The 19,776-nt window shown below is 41.0% G+C and overlaps 1 protein-coding gene across 1 annotated transcript in view; it reads right to left on the reverse strand.

The window, feature by feature from the left end:
* The window catches only part of LOC128647506 (uncharacterized), a 179,869-nt gene extending 162,277 nt beyond the window's left edge, over nucleotides 1-17,592 (reverse strand). The window contains exon 1 of the mRNA XM_053700290.1: nucleotides 16,942-17,592. Within this exon, the coding sequence (XP_053556265.1) occupies nucleotides 16,942-17,362 (421 nt within the window). The 5' untranslated portion in view covers nucleotides 17,363-17,592. The remainder of the gene's footprint in view (nucleotides 1-16,941) is intronic.
* Between the last annotated feature and the right edge of the window lie 2,184 nt (nucleotides 17,593-19,776).

Raw genomic sequence — 19,776 nt, forward strand, 5'->3', positions numbered from 1 at the left:
CGAGGCAAAAGTATTGAATTTATAGAATTTGGAAAAAGTGTGCAAAGATGACCAAGTTGCAGCCTTGGAAATCTGTTCCACAGAAGCTTAATTTTTGAAGGCCAAGGAAGAAGAAACAGCCCTTGTTGAATGAGTTGTGATTTTCTCAGGAGGTTGCTGTCCAGCAGTTTCATATGCCAAGCGAATAACGCTCTTCAGCCAAAGGGAAAGTGAAGTAGCCGTAGCTTTCTGACCCTTGCGTTTCCCAGAAAAGCAAACAAACAATGCAGAAGACTGATGAAAGTCCTTAGTTGCTGCAAATAAAAGTTTAGCGCTCGCACAACATCCAGATTATGTAACAAGCATTCTTTGTGAGAAGAAGGATTAGGACACAAAGAAGGTACAACAATTTCCTGATTAATATTCTTGACCGAAACAACCTTGGGCAGGAAACCAAACTTAGTACGCAGAACCACCTTATCAGAATGAACTATAAGATAAGGGAATCACATTGTAATGCAGAGAGTTCAGAAACTCTCTGAGCAGAGGAAATAGCAACAAGAAACAAAACTTTCCAAGATAACATCTTAATATCTAAAGAATGCATAGGCTCAAACGGAGCCTGTTGTAAAACTTTAAGAACAAGGTTAAGACTCCATGGAGGAGTAACAGGTTTAAACACAGGTCGAATTTTAACCAAGGCCTGACACAACGATTGCACGTCTGGCACATCCACCAAGCCCTTATGTAACAAAATAGACAATGCTGAAATCTGACCCTTTAGAGTACTTGATGACAAACCCTTCTCCAGAGACCATCCTGGAGAAAGGACAGACCATCCTGGAGAAAGGACAAAATCCTAGGAATCCTTACTCTACTGCAAGAGTATCCTTTGGATTCACACCAATACAAGTATTTACGCCAGATCTTATGGTAAATCCTGTGAGTCACAGGCTTACGAGCCTGAATCAAGGTCTCAATGACCGACTCTGAAAATCCACGCTTGGATAAAACTAAGCGTTCAATCTCCAAGCAGTCAGCTTCAGAGAAACAAGATTTGGATGAAGGAAGGGAACCTGAAGTAGAAGGTCCTTTCTCAGAGGCAGTCTACAAGTTGGAAAGAATGACATTGCCACTAAGTCTGCATACCAAATCCTGTAAGCCTACGCCCGGGCTATGAGAATTACAGACACCCTCTCCTGCTTGATTCGAGCAATGACTCTTGGAAGGAGAGCGAACGGAGGAAACAGGTATGCTAGACTGAAGTTCCAAGGAACTGCCAGAGCAACGATCAGAAATGCCTGCGGATCTCTTGACCGTGAGCCGTATCTCGAAAGTTTTGCATTGTGACGAGAAGCCAAGAGATCCAACTCCAGCTGCCCCCACTTGAACGTCAAGCTGGAAAACACATCTGAATGAAGTTCCCACTCCCTGGGATGAAAAGTCTGTCTGCTAAGAAAATCCGCTTCCCAATTTTCCACTCCTGGGATATGGATCGCAGAAAGACAGCAGTTGTGGGTCTCCACCCACTGAATAATTCAGACCACCTCTGTCAAGGCCAGGAAACTTCGAGTTCCCCCCGGTGGTTGATGTAGGTCACCAAGGTTATGTTGTCCAACTGGAATCTGATAAACCGGGCTAAGGCTAACTGAGGCCAGGCCAGAAGAGCATTGAAGATTGCTCTCAGCTCCAAGATGTTTATGGGCAGGACTGACTCCTCTTGGGTCCATAAGCCCTGACCCTTCAACGAGCCCCATACTGCTCCCCAACCTAGAAGGCTGGCATCCGTGGTCCCAATCACCCAGGAGGGTCTGCGGAAGCATGTACCCTGGGAGAGATGATCTTGAGAAAGCCACCACAAAAGAAACTCTATTGATGCCTGATCTAGATCTACACGCAGAGACAGGTCCATATAGTCTCCGTTCTATTGTCTGAGCATGCATAACTGCAGAGGTCTGAGATGGAACCGAGCAAATGGAATGATGTCCATGGAAGCCACCATCAGACCGATTACCTCTATACATTGAGCAACTGACGGCCGTGGAGAGGACTGAAGGACAAAACAAGAGTCAAAGATTTTTCTTTTTATGACCTCCGTCAGAAAAATCTTCATTAACAGGGAGTCTATTATGGTCCCCAACAATACGACCCTTGTAGCTGGAACCAGAGAACTTTTTTCCTGATTCACCTTCCATCCGTGGGATAGAAGAAAAGACAACAAGCTCTCCATATGAGATTCTGCTTGTTGAAAAGATAGTGCCTGAACCAGAATGCCATCCAGATAAGGTACCACTGCAATGCCCCGAGAAATGAAAAAAATCTGGGAGCTGTGGCAAGGCCGAATAGAAGGGCCATGAACTGGAAATGATTGTCCAAAAGGCGAATCTCAGAAACTTGTGATGGTCCCTGTGAATGGGAACATGAATGTATGCATCCTTTAGGTCTATGGTTGTCATGAACATGACCCTCTTGTATCAACGGAAGAATGGAGCATATAGTCTCCATCTTGAAGGATGGCACTCTGAGAAACTTGTTTAAACATTTTAGATCTAGGATTGGTTGAAAAGTTCCCTCCTTTTTAGGAACTACTAACAGATTTGAGTAAGACCCCAGACTCCTTTCCTGAAAGGGAACTGGAATTATTACCCCCAGGGCGGCAAGGTCCTTGACACAATGTAAGAACACCTCTTTTTTTATCGGGCCTACAGATAATCTGGAGAGGAGAAACCTGCCTCTGGGAGGAAAAGATTTGAAGTTTATTTTGTATTTCTGGGAGACAATGTCCACCGCCCAGGGATCTGGTACATTTCTTATCCAAGCCTGGGAAAAAAGAGAGTCTGCCCCCTACAAGATCCGCTCCCAGATTGGGGGCCAACCCTTCATGCTGACTTGGAATCAGCTGAAGGCTTTTTAGATTGCTTTTCCTTATTCCAGGACAGGTTGGGCTTCCAGGAAGGCTTGGCTTGATCTTGCTTGGAAGAAGAGGAGGAAGACTTGCCTTTAAAGTTACGAAAGGAACAAAAATTACTCTGACGTCCCTTCTGCTTATTCTTTTTAACTTGAGGAAGAAAAGAACCCTTCCCTCCAGTAATATCTGAGATCATTTCCACTAAACCAGGTCCAAACAAGATCTTACCCTTGTAAGGAATATCCATGAGCTTAGATTTAGCTGAAACATCCGCAGACTAGGACTTAAACCCCAAGGCCCTGTGGGCTTGGACCGCAAAACCAGAAATTTTGTCTCCCAGTTTAATAACCTGTAAGGAAGCATCTGTAATGAAGGAATTGGCTAACTTGAGAGCCTTAATCCTGTCCTGGATCTCATCAAAAGGTGTATCCGTCTGAAGAGATTCAGACAATGCATCAAACCAGTAAGCCGCAGCGCTGGTAACAGTGGCAATACACAGGGCACTGTATGTGGAGACTGAAAGAGTTGGGACGCTTGAGGAGAAAGCTGTGGCATATCTGCAACCGGAGACACCTGAATAACATTTGCCTGGGATAATGGTGGCTCATGGTCAAATATTTTATCTCTATAACTTAAAGATCCATCTTATGTAATAAATAAGGATAACGTGTAAAAGTTATTTATTTGAAAATAGAAAATAAATGTGTACTGTGTCTTTAAATAGAAATGTGTGTTAGCACAACAAACCAAATAGACCTCAGGCTACCTATACACCTCAGTAGCTTTACTGAGGTGCCTACCTGTCCTGCAGCTCACAGAGTGACTTCCCTCACAGAAGAAACAATCCCCTTTTCAAATACAGAGCGGTTACAGATCCCTAACTGCCAAAAAAACGGCTTACAACAGTAATCTCCATGACCAAAAGTTAAAGTATAAAAACTACTATAACACACTGAGCCACCATAAATCACCTTACAGTCTCAATGACCAAACTGCCTAAAAGAAACCCCAAACATGAAGGTTTAATAAAGTCCCATATTAAATAAGACAGCTTTTAGCTGTAACAAGTTCCAGCAATCTCCTTGCAAAAGAAAATTAAAATGGCACTAACCTGAAAGTGCTGTCCGGCAGCAGGACAGCTCACCTGGTTTGAGAGGGTGCAGCACCTCACATGGGCCTGTGAAGAGAGAAAAACTGAGTAAACCTACTCAGATTTCTAGTTAGGGCAGCAGATTCTTGAGAAAACGCAGTGAGGATTGTACCACACAAGTTCTCAAGTGCTCAAAAGCCACCACTGCCCTACTGAAGAGACTGATGTGGACTAGGCTAGACCCCAGAAAGTAACAGAGTAAGCTTAGTCTAATAAAAAAAAAAAAATCTTGATTGAAGAAAACTTCTCATCAGACACCTAAACTTCACCTCCTCCTTGCACTACAGGCAAAGAGAATGACTGGGGGATTGTGGGTAGGGGAGTGATATTTAACAGTTTTGCTGTGGTGCTCTTTGCCTCCTCCTGCTGGCCAGGAGTGATATTCCCAACAGTAATTGATGATGATCCGTGGACTCACTGTGCCATTAGAAAAATTATTATTGATTTGTTCAAATCCAGAATTCTGCAGCTCTTACATTTATTCCTGTTTTTCATATGTTTGATGTTACAGTTCTATAAGGAAACAAAGCTCCTGCTTGCTAGAAGGGTCTTGCTTTGTCTAATGTTGTTTTATTCTGCCCTTGTTGTGTCTTGTAATTTTAATCCAATTTACTTTGTTCGCTTTGTATTCTTAGTTGAAAGCTAAACCTTAGGTAGGCTCATATGCTAATTTCTAAGCCCTTGAAGGCTGCCTTTTATCTGAATGCATTTGACAATTTTTCAATGCTAAAGGGCATTAGTTAATGTGTGCCATATAGATAACATTGTGCTCACGTCTGTGGAGTTACTTATAAGAGGTCACTGATTAGCTAAAATGCAATTCTTTCAAAAGAACTGGAATAAGGGGAAAGTCTGCAGAGGCGTAGATACAAGGTAATCAGAAAAGTAAAAAGTATATTAATATAACCATGTTGGTTATGTAATACTGGGGAATTGGTAATAAAAGGATTATCTATCTTTTTAAACATTACACATTCTGGAGTAGACTATCCCTTTAAGTTAGTTTTGTCTTTTCTGACACTAATAAGTTAGACTGTGATAGGCAACTTCTTTACACAGGTGAATATTTTATAAGCCTCAAAGGTATAGAAAGGTCAACATTGAAATGCTCATGGGTACATTTCAATTACAAATAGAATCTTTTTTTCATTATACTTCCATTAGCAAAAAAAGGTTCTAGGAACAATTATATGTGGCATATGCACATATGCTGTGTGGGCTCATGTATCAGTATTTAGGTGTGTATTGTGCCTGTTAAGACTTATTTTGTGTCAAACACGCCCCTACTGATTCTCTGTTGTGTTTGAACAAAGTATGTGTGTATACCACTGAAAAACAGTAATTACTTACTTGAAGCATTTTTGCTAATAGAAGTATAGTGTAAAAAATAGTCCATTCAAAATTGTAATGCACCAATGCACATTTTAATTTTGACCTATCTATCCTTTTAAGGGCCACATAAAAAAATGACGGCTTTTAAAAACACAAGTAACATATTGACCTAAAAAATATACTGTTTCATATAGGATAGCGATTAAAATTAGCACCCAGGGGGACTTCCGGGAGGTGGAGCTACAGAGCGGTCGCAAAGACAGAGAGCTCCGGGCAAGCGGTGGCTTTAAAACATCAAAAACCGCTCAATTAGCTCAAACGCACAAGCCTTACACGACCCTACAGTCCTTACACATCGGACAGGTCAGTGTCGGCCAAAGAAGCGTGAGGGGGAATTTCACCGCCCCGTCACCCAGACAGTCAGTATACCAGTGGCGCGAAAGCGCCGATATCATCTCACCGGCAAGGTAAAAGGAAGCAGTAGAGAAACAGAGGCGGCAAATCCGGAGGGGAGCAAAAGGGTACAGAAGTTAGTGAAGGGAATCGCCAAGTACCCCAAGTAACAGTGAGTACTAGAGAGACCATCTCTCTCACAGACACGGACCCACGTGGCAGGGGAGACATTACATAGCGGTGCATACGGAACTGCAATTAAAAAAAAAACAAAAAAAAACAAACAGACACAAAACGAGCACGCTACAGATAAAAGACTAACACCTATAAGAACCGGAAGGGGCATTTGTTAGAGGGGCCAACACAGGGCCCATACACATTGGTACAAACGACCTCTGAGGGAAAATCGCCCCACAGGTCACACAGTGCACGGAATCTACAGGCCCTCACATAGCCACCACGTGGGGGGAGAAGACATAACAACCAGTAAACTGGGATTAAAGGCTATAAACCCTCAAATCCAACCCTTATTGTATACCACAGTTGAGACACAAAGCTAAGCGAAGTACAGCACAGGGGTTGGGTCTTGGCAGAACACAAGAAGATTATTGCAAGGGGGAAAATCGATTCACACTCAGCAGTGAGGATGCAATATGAGGAGTAGTACCCCATGACCTGACTCCCCCCCCATGGCCCCAATACACCCTCGCCTAGCTAACTGAAGTGACATTTCCATCACGGTGAAGACCGAGACCCTGTTGGGGGATTAACATTGACTATCAGGATTACAGATAATCCCATAGGGCCATAACTCCAGCCAATATACAAAAGGTGCAGCTGAACAAAGGGGTATACACATATCTCTGGGACTCATCACTAACCCGATTCCTGATTTTAAAAAAAGAGCTCAACCCTCAATCTACTGTATGCACAAATATTATCATAGCTTCAAAAAAAGAACAGAAACAATGGCTTCTAAGAACAAGAATGCAGAACGCAAAACAAGACATCTGGCAGAGATACATGCAGATTCCAACAATGAGGACACAATACAAGACTCTCAGCTAAAAGACACCCACCCTATAGTCTCTCAGCTATCTGCGTTGTTCCTCCCAAAGATTGAACAGCTCTAAAATGGGATGGACTCACTATCATCGGAGTTTAAACACTTCTCAACAAGACTGACACAGGTCGAACAAAGAATCTCAGATACGGAGATTAGACAACGTGATACCAACACGAACGTTACACAACTACAGAGACAAAATTCGTTAATACTAGCAAGAGTGGACGACCTGGAAAACAGGTCGCGGAGGAACAACTTGAGGGTTGTGGGGTTGCCAGAGTCAGTCCCAGGCACTGAATTGATACACTTTGCAGAAGTTACCTTACCACAAATACTACAACTCACAGAGGCCGAAATTCCATGTATAGTAGAAAGGGCTCATAGAGTCGGTAGGACGAGAGAAATGGACAACAGAGATGCACCACCCCGTCAAGTTATGATAAAATATTTAAATTTTAAAGACAAAGTTCAACTGTTGAGAGCATACAGACAAGTTGGACCTATCCAGTATGAGGGCAAAAAACTACACATCTTTCAAGACTACTCGGCGGATGTAACCAGGAAGAGAAGAGAGTTTTCTCCATACTGCAGACAGCTGATAGAAAAAGGAATCTCAGTGGCACTATTGTACCCAGCAAAACTCAGGATTCAAACACCTCAGGGTCCAAGACTCTTTGAATCGACGGGTCAAATACAGAAGTACCTGAGACAGGTGGCAGGAGGTGGAAACCAGCAGGAAGAGGAGGAACAACATCCAATGGCAGAGCAGTGAAACCTGAACCACAACTCCTATAGGGAGGGACTTCACACAAGTAGGACAAGACCTGATATAGGACTGGTAGCAAGAATAAAGAACAACGGTTTTCATCCAAGGACTATAAAAAGGCACAGAAATGAACAGTACTAAATAAGTATCACAGTTCAAGTTATTGGGGGGGGGGGCGGGTTGGTTACTCTCTAAAAAAGAAAAAAGGAAAAAGGGGGGGGGGGAGAGAGAGTTTTGTTTTAGCCACCACTGTTTTTTGAATAGATTAAGAAAGTTGTGAGTTGGGGAAATACGGCACCTGAATTAATTTATTGTTTAAACTGTTTTTCTCTTGTTTTCTACAAGCAGGGTGGACTCAGTTCAAGACCTCCCCTGGGACTCAGCTACAATACTAAGAAAAGGTGAACAAGCAGGCCATAGACATCTCTAAACACCTGTTGTGAACACAGCACGGGTAAGCACATATCTGAACAAAACACACACTACATAAAACTGCACAGAAGGCACACAACATTCACAGAAAAATGTCACTAGACCAGATTAAGATAGTAGCGTGGAATGTGGGCGGCGTCACGTCACCCATAAAGGGAAAGGCAATTCTTAAATATCTTAAAAAACAAAGAGCTGACATTGCAGTGCTGGAGGAGACACATCTATCCCAAGAGGAACACAGGAAACTCCAACAAGATTGGGTTGGAGAAGTCACTTTCACACCATATGAAGCTAAAAGAGCAAGGGGGGTAGCCATTCTCTTCAGGAAACAATTACCATACAAGATAACACACAGGGAAATAGACAATGAGGGTAGATATATCATCCTAAATATAGAAGTGGAACAAGCAGCATTTACTCTCTGTGGACTATATGGCTCCTTACACAAGAAGGCTGAGTTCTGGCAGACAATACAAGGGAAACTATTAACGCACACGGAGACACAGCTAGTGGGAGACTTTAATATAGCACCTCAGGTACCGGCGGACAGATTCCTCAACCCGGACAATCCAGGGATTAAAAATCACCCAGCCGCATACTGCAAGAGAGAAACCAGGATACTGAATAAACTTAAAAGGGCATTGAACTTGAAAGACATCTGGAGGGAGAGACATCCAGACAGTAGAGACTTTACATGCATATCCCCATCCAAACAGACACTATCAAGGATAGACTTCTTTCTTATATCATCCACCCTGAGCACACAGATTTTAGACACTAAAATCGATACGGTCACACTGTCAGACCACGCACCAATCTCACTGACTATGACGGTGGGCCCCAGACGACACAAAAGGGAAGGATGGAAATTCCCATACTACTTGTACATGAATGCTAGTCTCCTAAACCACCTCAAGGGGGAATGGTTACACTATGCAGAAGCCAACAAAGCACACATGTCAACACCGGCCTTATTCTGGGACACAGCAAAGGCGGTTTTAAGAGGAGTTATTATGACATACGCATCAGGGGTTAACAAGAAATACAAACAAAGAGAAGACATATTACTAAGACAAGTCACGAACGCATATAATAAATACCTTAGAGCCCCTAACGCAGAGAACAGGCAAAAGTATACCGGAGTCAAATTACAGAGGGACACATTTTTACTACAAAACTCTAAGGGAACCATTACTAGAGCCAGGGCATGTTTTTACAGATATGGTAACAGGATAAGTAGTACTCTAGCTAATATCACTAGGTTAGTAAGAAAACCCAACGTAATACAGACACTGAAGATTCAGGGTAGGTCCTTAACCACGGAAGCTGAAAAACATCAAGCATTCAGTGAATACAACTCAGAATTATATACACCACATCCAGTAGACAGAAGACACAGGGAACAGTTTTGGAAGGGAATTAAATTACCCCAAATCACGGAGGAGAACCTCCAACTCTTAAATGCACCGATCTCAGTACAGGAAATACATAAGACAATAGGGCACCTCCCCCTAAATAAGACGGCAGGACCTGATGGCTTGCCCAACGAATTCTACAAATTGATGAGAGAAGAGGTATCAAACACCCTGGCCAAACTATTTGTTAAGATACCAGGAGGGGAGGAACTGAGCGAACGTTTCACAGAGGCACATATCTGTGTCCTTCCGAAACCAGGAAGAGAACCCACAATCAGAGAATCATATAGACCCATATCACTATTAAATAGTGACTATAAAATCTTTACCAAAATTCTGGCCAATAGATTAGCGATCATAATGCCATCCCTGATCCACAGCGACCAAACAGGGTTCGTCAAAGGTAGATCCTCAGTCCTCAACATCAGGAAAGTACAATTAGTATTACAACACTACTGGAACAACCGGGAAGGGGGAAAAGTAGACACGCCAACACAAAGAGCGTGCGTGCTGGCGATCGATGCGGAGAAGGCTTTTGACAAGGTATTGTGGGAGCATTTATTCCACACGTTGACCAGATATGGAATTGGGGGTTCCTTCTTCGGGTCGATCGCCAGCATTTACAGGTCAGCTCAGGCAGCGGTAATTATCAATGGAACACTCTCTCCAAGATTCCGACTGGGGAGGGGAACGAGGCAGGGTTGCCCTCTGTCCCCTCTCCTTTTTGACTTGGCCATGGAGCCGCTGGCATACAGAATCAGGACTGAAACGCAAGGAATGAGGGTGGGGCGGGCGACATTGCACCTATCCTTATACGCAGACGATATGGTGTTATTTATATCAGACCCAGAAAGAGAAACACTACGGTTGATGTCTATTATTTAGGACTTAGCAAGATCTCGGGGTACCAAATTAATAAAGATAAAAGCGAAATCCTGTGGCTATCCCCATTTGGTCATAAAGAAGCCCTAGGATTCAAATTTAAAATACTAGAGGATACTATTAAATATTTGGGGATAAGCTTATCAAAAGACCCCTCCAGATGGTATGCACTTAACTACAAACCAATCATTAGCAAAATCATAGAGGATCTCAGAAATTGGAAGGCATTACCGGTATCAGTGTCAGGCAGAATATGCTTGATAAAAATGATCTTGTTTCCTAGGCTAATGTACACTTTCCAAATGATTCCCATGCTATTGCATAAGAAAGATCTGAAACATTTAAACACACAATTTGCAAATTTCATATGGTCAGGGAAAAAACACAGGCTTAGCTTGGAGAAGCTCACGTGTTCGGTTCACGCGGGGGGCTTTGGACTGCCGAACTTGCAACTATACAATTGGGCCACGTCCAGCAAATACGTTCTAGACTGGCTAAGTAACACAAACCATTTCACACAAAGAAATAGAGAGCAGTTTGGTTCAGCCATGGGCTTTAGCAATGTTACCACATATGGAGCATCATAAAATACGTACAATGACCAAGGACTCCCCACTCTTTGCGGAATCAATTAGGGCCTGGGCAAAAATGTGTAAGTGGATGGGGGTATCGCATACACACACAAAATTCATACCCATGGGAGGGAACCCGGACTTCCCAGCAGGACTGACGACGAAACCATTTCAACAATGGAAAGATAAAGGCTTACACTCAGTTAAACAGTTGGTGTCAGAATCTACTGGGCTAATTCACACATTCCAAGACTTACAGAAAGATTATTCACTACCTAGACAACACCACTTTGCATACTTGCAAATCAAACACTACGTAACACAGTTGCAGAAACATATAAACTTCACAGACCATACTGACCCGATATCAAAACTGGTTTCCTTGACATCCCAAGGCAGTCACTCAGTCTCCCCCATATACAAAATGCTGATAGACATACCAAACCAAAAAAACAGGACAAGTCTGAGCAACAAATGGTCGGATATACTGCAGACTCAGATTTCAGAGGAACAAATCACAAAGAGTGTGGAGAACATCAGGAAAGCCACCATAGGAGCTGACATAAGGGAGATGCACACAAAAACAATTCATAGGGCACATATCACTCCTAGGATATACAGTAAGTGGGTGAAGGATGCAGACAATGTTTGTGTCAAATGTAGGCAGCCCGACCCTGAATATGTACATTTACTTGAGACTTGCCCAAGACTGATAAAATCTTGGGCCATGACGGAAAGATGGATGAACAAGACATGCTCTACTCAGATCAAACTGGATGGGAGGGCCATAGTACTTCTAGATATCCCAAATAAACTAGGCACACAGAAACGACTTATATATAACATAATCCTCACAGCGAGGAGATTGATTCTCAGGGAGTGGAGGAAAAGGGACCCACCAACACTAGGGCAGCTCAAAAGATCACTGCTGCAACAGATGACAATAGAACAGTTTGATACTATGGGAGATGTAAAGGAAAGGGTCAAAGTTTTCATGAGGAAATGGGAAAAGCTGATCCTACAACAGCCAGCCCAGATACAAAAACAGATAATTCACCCATTCCGCAATTCAGAATACATATTAACAGCACAACTGAGAGGGGAATGGAAAATACTGTAAATCTCACAAACAGGGAAAGCGAGTCCCAGGGGATGGAGGAGTCCACCGCTGCGCATCAAATGGGAAGGTATTTAAATGCAGAGCACTACTAGAATACGAATGCTAACTGGTAAGAATCTTTAACAGTTTGAAAGAACTTAAACGTTGCAGATATAGGAACTGTGAGGGTAGTTACAAAGGTGAGATGGTTGAGGTTAAAATAGGGGAGGGGGGGAGATAAAAAGAAAAGAGGGGGGAGGACAGTTTGATGGCAAAAACTGAACATAAATTTTGCTTTTGGAAGTATAACATGTTTATCAAGTTTATTGTTACCACCTGACAAAAGTCTGTAAATGTTATTGAACTGTCACCCAATAAAAAACTTATTTAAAAAAAAAAAAAATTAGCACCCAGGTATAAAAAACAAATAAGCACAGACACATTGTTACAGAGAGAGATAGATTTACTGTCATAAAAGATATCCCTAGAAGGCGCAAAGTGCTTGCTCAAGAAAATAGCACAGATGATTAGGAAAATACAGGGGGAACCCACATTAGCATAAACCATTCAGAAGTCATCCTCCAAGGACCTATCCCAAGACGTTTATCTGAGTGACAGTGTTCTTATGATGTGCAGTGGAGTAGACAATAGATAGAATGCTGCACACTATTCAAGTGTATTTATTGTTTCTAGAATCTATCCCCTCTAAACTAAATGTAAATTTTTAATATCTCATTGGGTAAATGAAGAAATGTCTGAGCTCTGACCCCCCCCCCCAAAAAAAAAAAAAAAATCACCAAAAAAAACATTACAGATATCAGAAATATATTCAGAGGAGGAAGCTGAAACACATGACACAGAACTGTCCTTGCTGCAATACATTTATTAATGTCAAGGAAATGCAATGGTTCTCTTTTGCTGTACTATGGAGAAGAAATCAAAAAGGAAAGGCACTTAACTATAAAAAGTGATAATTTTGCTCATCTAGGCTTATAAAACCGGAAGCTTCCTGAACTAATCAAAAGAAAGACAAACACTGGCCAATAAAGGAAATACTTATATTTGACCATTTACACAAACTCACCCCTACTGATAAAAATATACAAGATAACCACGCAAGATGCTAACTGAATGAATTACTGTGTATCAAAGTTCAAAAATACTTAAATATCTACACTAAGCAGCACAACTAAACAACAGACAAGAGTAAAAATAGCCTGATGTAAACTCTAAGTGGAGCTGTATGGGGCACTGTTTACCTAATATTACACAGCCTATAATATATTAAGGTGTTATTCAAAAATAAACAATAAGGTATCAGAGTTCTAAACCAAAAAAGAAAAAAATATATGAACAGTGCAAATAATGTTATTACTGGAATCACTACAAATGTGTAAATAGAATATTATCACCGAGATGGGTGAGTCCCAGATGTCCCAATAAATTTGTTTCCCAGTATGTCCAAATGTATGGATATTAGGTCCACATAAATATTGAACACTCTCTTGCAGGTATTTCTTCGAATCCTTTCCGGTGCAGCTAATCGTAAGATCTTGATTGTAGTTAGATCTTCCCAAACTGAACTAGAACAGAAAAAAGAGACAAGCACAACCGCGATTCACTGTACCGGTTTATTATAGTCAGATCCCTGACTGCATAAAATTTCACACTTACAAGATATAAATTAAAAAAGAGCCCATAAGGGGCGGAGTCCGGAGCCCATGAGAGCAGTCGCACAACCTTGATGCTCTGGTCCCTACTCTGCAAAAATATACCTTTTCATATCACAATACATAGCTTTGCATCCTGAAAACCTTGCTCAACATTCCTTGGACCTTTATTTAATAGAAGGTGCAAACCAAATTTACTTTTAGGAGCTACTTTCTCAACCTGGACCGGAGCTCCGTTTTGAATCTACATTGACGGCGGCCATCTTCCCACCCTCGTGGCTACAGACTTTTCTAAGTCTCCCCGGACTCACAAGAGACAGTGAGGACTTTTACCATCATCTCAACCCCCCCCGGCGGGTGATTCCTATTGACCTGTCGTTACAGAGCAGTGTTACCTCACTAACCACTGCAAAAGTGCTCGCAGCCTTCTTCAATATGCCCGCCTTACATCTTACAGAGAAGATAGATATGGAGGGTGCTACCATATTTCTACAGCAGCTAGACTACTTGCTCAAGGAGTATAGGGAGAACTTTGACAAGTCCTTGCTTATGGCTCCCCACCCTGGAACCACACACAATCTTTGCCTAGACCCTCAGCAGGAACACACTACTGCGGCAGGTGAGTGTTGCGGTGCTTTGGGGCCCCGGCACGTAGCGCGTACTCTGCGCGCGGTACACACAGATTTGGACACTGATATCTTGACCCTCAAGAGTAGTGGTGGTCCAGGCGGGGTGCGAAAACTTCAAACAGCTACTGTGAATGTCGCTACCTTACAGGCAATTAGTGGCCATACCATTACTGCGCCCGGCTGCAGCATTGCAATGGCGGTTGTGGCTAAGAGGTATAATTGCAGGAGATCCCTTCTGTTACAACTATCTCCAGCATCCTATCAAGGGTTCACCCGCCATTCTGACCTTTTACAACACTTGGGAATGCTCAGTACCTGTTTTGTCAAATATGGGACTAGTGACACTAGGATTAAAACTGGAGTGGGTTAAGAGAACATTTTACTTCATACTATCCCTGAGCTCGCAGTGGCTCGGATATATTGCCTGATTGAGGACTCTATGAAAGTTTCTGCTACAGTTTCTGTTTATATTTGTTTATCCCCTTGTTCATATGGTTCCCTGTCCCTTCAAAATTACAGCTACGTGTTTGAGACATAGGAAAAATTCTGCATCCACTTTGTGAGATGGACTGTAATTGTCCCCTACATTGTCATGGCTCTTATTCATTATCAGGGTTAACAAAATATGACACAACACTGTTATGTATTGCTCCACTATGTGCCACCTAGCATATCTCTGTTTCTCACTAGATGGGCTGGCTTTCTGCGGCCGAGGAGGCGAGCCCTTTATTCCTACTCCTGGAGATTAGTACCATCTGCTCAGGTGGTTGTTATTGCTATGATCGCTATTGCAATGTGTTGGGTTTTTTTTATATTTCAGGTTTTGAGGTTTGCACTAAAGTTAAGGGGAGAAGCAACCCCCAACATGAACTTGGACTCATCTCAATCGCAGACTAGCGTCCTTTGCTCAAATCCCATAAAATGTTCCCATTATACTTCATTGACCCTCAGCTATTTTAACCATCTGCATGCCCCCATCCCACCCATATTGTACCTTCCATTCGCATAATATTCCTGCCACAAATGTAGGGCGGGCGCCAGAGTTAATATCGTTTACACAGCTATTCTTTATCCCCCCCATGTTTTTTTATGTACCCTAGCATGTTTTATAGCTCTATAAATACTATAGAACCTGTATTTATTTAAGTATGCTGTATCCTTTATCTCTCCCATGATATCTATTTACTTAAGCATGTTTCATAGCTTTACAAATATCATAAAGCCTGTATTTACTTAAGCACGTTTTACAGTTCTAAAAACATAAAATCTGAGGTTCAGTGGAGACCCATAAGAGGTCTCATTAGTATCATTGTACCTTCTATTGTTTTATTTTGCATGTTTTGGGGTCCAAAAGTGACCTCTGTTGTGGAGGAGAAGGTCTATAACTTTGCTGGCATTTCCTTATATGTTATGTACTCAAATCTATTTCTGTATACCTTGCATGTATGTCATTTCATAAAACCTCAATAAAAATATTTAAAAAAAAAAAAAAAAAAGAGCCCATAACATCTACTCAGCCGCCCTGTAATTCCGGTCCGGCTTCCAGTTCTCCACCAGTCCATATAGATGGTACTGCTAGGAATATTTCCCCTTCAATGTACAGAGCCGCCAGGTAGGCGGTGAGTTTATGCTCTGGCAATGATACACAGTCTTTCACAACGTAACCTGAACGCGTTTCGTTTACTCATGCGTAAACTTTATCAACAGGATAAACTCTCCTGCAGTACCATCTATACGAACTGGTGGAGAACTGGAGGCCGGACCTGAATTACAGGGCAGCTGAGTAGATGTCATGGGCTCTTTTTTAACTTATATCTTGTAAGTGTGAAATTGTATGCAGTCAGGGATCTGACTATAATAAACCGGTACAGAGAATCGCGGTTGCGCTTGTTTTTTTTTTCCTGTTAAAGTTCAAAAATAGGTTTTTACTTTATTTTAAAACTGATTTTGTTGCTGAAGGCCTGCAAGCTCTTGGCCAGAGCTCTAATCCCAAACAGACATTTACATACATACGTCATCTCACAGCTCCACACCTCATACATCAGTCAATAACATAGCTGATATGTTTAGAGCCTACTATACAAATCTTTGTAATCTATTCCCAGATAGAGATAAAACAATTTATGATATATAAAGATGACTGTCCATTTCATTTATAGGCTTTCAACAACAGTGATAACTCTTACCCATTGTAATATAAATATATAATAGAAAACACTTGAAAAGATTCACTGACATCCTCTTTGGGGTTCCCCAGTCTTCTCCTAATACATAGGTTATGTCATTGAGTCCATTAGCCAACAATGGGAAAATATAACTGAGCATCCCATGCCATCTCAAGGATAACAATACTCACTCTGCCCCCAGCCACACATTTCTCGGGTGACGGAAAGAAATGCAGTAAGTTATGCAAACCACAAAGCTTTATAAAAAGTAATTAGTGTATTTTCATAACATAAATAACTAACTTTTTATAATAGCTTATTGTAAACCATCTGTATTCTGCTTTTACACTATTTTATTTAATCATTCCTGTGTCATGTTTTTATAAAATCTGTTGTTCTAATCTATGCAATTTAAATAGAAAAAAAAATATGAACAAACTATACTCTTGTAAGATTTGAATGCAATAAAAATGACGTTCTTACCTGATAATAAAGGTTGTGGAATAATTCCTTTTGTATCTTTAACTTCATCCATTAAAATGGTTTTAACTTTCGATCGACTTCTTAAAGTTGATATGAATGTCTTTATGTATTGGCTTACTTTGTTTTCATTGATGAGCTGGTAAGATTTACACTGAACAAAAATATTACCATCTAATTTACAAGCTGGACTTAATGACTTAAACTCTATTGTCCGTGCTTTTATACCAGTCTGTTTCCCAACTTCATATAAGATATTTGTGAAGAGTTTGTCCTGAAGTTTGTAAAGGACCCGGATAGAATTTTCTGCTTTAATAATAGGGCAAATACAGTTTCCATCTGTACAAACAAATTCATCACCCAGACGAAACAGTAGTTTAGCTTCACAATCTTCTGTTTTAGCTATTTTCCTAGGTGGCTCCATAGTCCAACTGATAATCTTAACGTTGTCTTCAGATGTGATAGTTTCTTTTCTTTTCTTTCCTTTTCTTTTCTTTTTTGTTGTCTGAGGAAAGATGTGGCTGCGAATATTGCTTTATCTAAAACTGCTCACCACAGAGTGAGTGTAACACTTCATTGTAAAAATGCATTACGTGCTAGTAAGGCGTGGCAAAAGAGTTTACTTGAAGTGAAAATGGTATTTACAAAATCCAGAAGCACCTGCAACAGAAACAAAACCAAAACACCACACAGCATAAATAATGCTCATACAGTTTTAACAAGGAAGTCCTCTTTCTTAGATTTCTGATTCGCTGTTTCCCTGTCAGTTTTTCAGAATTACTACATGTAGCCAATGTAGGTAGAAAACTGTTGTGTCTTATGTAGCTACTAGTTAATTTTTGATTACCTCTGTCAGAAAATCTAAACGCAAAATGCAAAACTTCAAAGGATTGAAGAGCTTCTCTTAAGGTAGAGATCTGGAAACATTTATGTGTGCACATGTACTTTATCTGTGCTTCTGTTTATATATACAAACACCTGCTGTATCTCTCCAGAGGATCAAATTATCCATACTCATATCTATTGTATAACAACTATAATGAGTGATATTTTGCAGGTTAAACTCCATTCTCTACTTCAAGATACAAATAATGCCTTAAAGAAGGAAGTATCTCCTGTAACTTAAAGGGATACTGAACCCATTTTTTTTTTCTTTCATGATTCAGATAGAGCATGCAATTTTAAGCAACTTTCTAATTTACTTCTATTATCATTTTTTCTTCATTCTCTTGCTATCTTTATTTAAAAAAGAAGGCATCTAAGCTTAGGAGCCAGCAAATTTTTGGTTCAGCACCATGGACAGCACTTGTTTATTGGTGCTGTCCAATCAGCAAGGACAATCCAGGTTGTTCACCAAAATGGGCTGGCATCTAAACTTACGTTCTTGCTTTTCAAATAAACATACCAAGAGAATGAAGAAAATTTGATAATAGAAGTAAATTAGAAAGTTGCTTAAAATTGCATGTTCTATCTGAATCACAAAAGAAAAAATTTGGGTTCAGTGTCCTTTTAATGCAATCAAGTCTTATATGAGTGTTTATAATTTGATCCTCTAGAGAGATACAGCAGTAGTTTTTGTTAATTACAATATTCAACACCTGAACAGTTCACCGTTATTTTAATGTAATGCAACCAGTTATGCAGTGAGGTCAGTGGCTGGTGAGGCACTGTCTAGTATCAGAGCCACATAAACACACATATAAACCAGATACAGGTTAAATTGTTGGATATCTAAAAGTCTGCAGAAACACTCAGGCACACACAAACAAAAACATTTGAAGGCAAATACACACTCCTATACACACAGAAACATTAAAAAGGCACATAGAAAGACTCAGATACCCACACTTACATACACACAAAGAAACACAAACTGATAAACAAAAATAAAAAATAGATATATAGATGCACAATAATATGCAAAAAATTAAATCATATTTTGTTAGTGTTTATTATTTTCTTCTACAAATCTAGGAAGTGCCTGCGTATCATACATCTGTACTATGCTTTATTGCTTCTCTATACTGCTTTTACAGTCTGTTGGGAGTGCTGGATCATTTTGGAATATTTTATCACATGCTTATAATGCTGCTGTTAAGCTTCTTTAAAACATATTTTTACCATTAAGCAACACTGCTCCTTATGGTTTACAACACACAGCTGCCTAGGGATTCTGGGGAGATGAAAAATCTGGCTTTTTTTCATTTATTTTTTAACTTCAGTGGAAAGTCTGATTCTGGCTAGGAAATGTGATGTTCCAATATAAGTGATTTGGATGTCAGTTAGACAAATGCATGTCCCTCCTTAGCACCTTCACATGAGAGCTATCACAGCAGCAGTGAGAGCTAGGAGCAGCATATCCCAGTAATGCACTGCAGATCTGCCTAATGGAGGGAGGAAGTAAAAGGTTGACAGCTATGCCCTCTTAAACCCCTTGCTGCTTTTTTCTGCTTGCAAAAGATTGTAAAAAAGCACAGTCAGGGATCCAACAGCCAAAATAGAGCAAGGACTGCTGCTGCGCTGCACACTACAACAGCCATCTACATGGGAAACTGCACAAGTGAAACCCAGCCCCACCCACACAGGACAACTTTTTTTTTAAGTGGAAAGGCAGTTGTAGCAGTATATTTCTGCCACCCAGATTTCCCCTTCTATTAGTTCCCGACCACAGCACAGATCTTCAGTGCTTCTCCTTACACTAACACTGTCTTGTCCCCCCAGAGGCATTTATGAGATCTGCCTGGGGCATTTTCCTGATTGGCATAATAATGAATTGTGACTCCTGACCTGACATACAGTGGGTGGGATCTCCATACAGCACTGTCTTTGTTGTGCAAT

Source organism: Bombina bombina, chromosome 2, assembly GCF_027579735.1.
Source record: "Bombina bombina isolate aBomBom1 chromosome 2, aBomBom1.pri, whole genome shotgun sequence".
Lineage (NCBI taxonomy): Eukaryota > Metazoa > Chordata > Amphibia > Anura > Bombinatoridae > Bombina > Bombina bombina.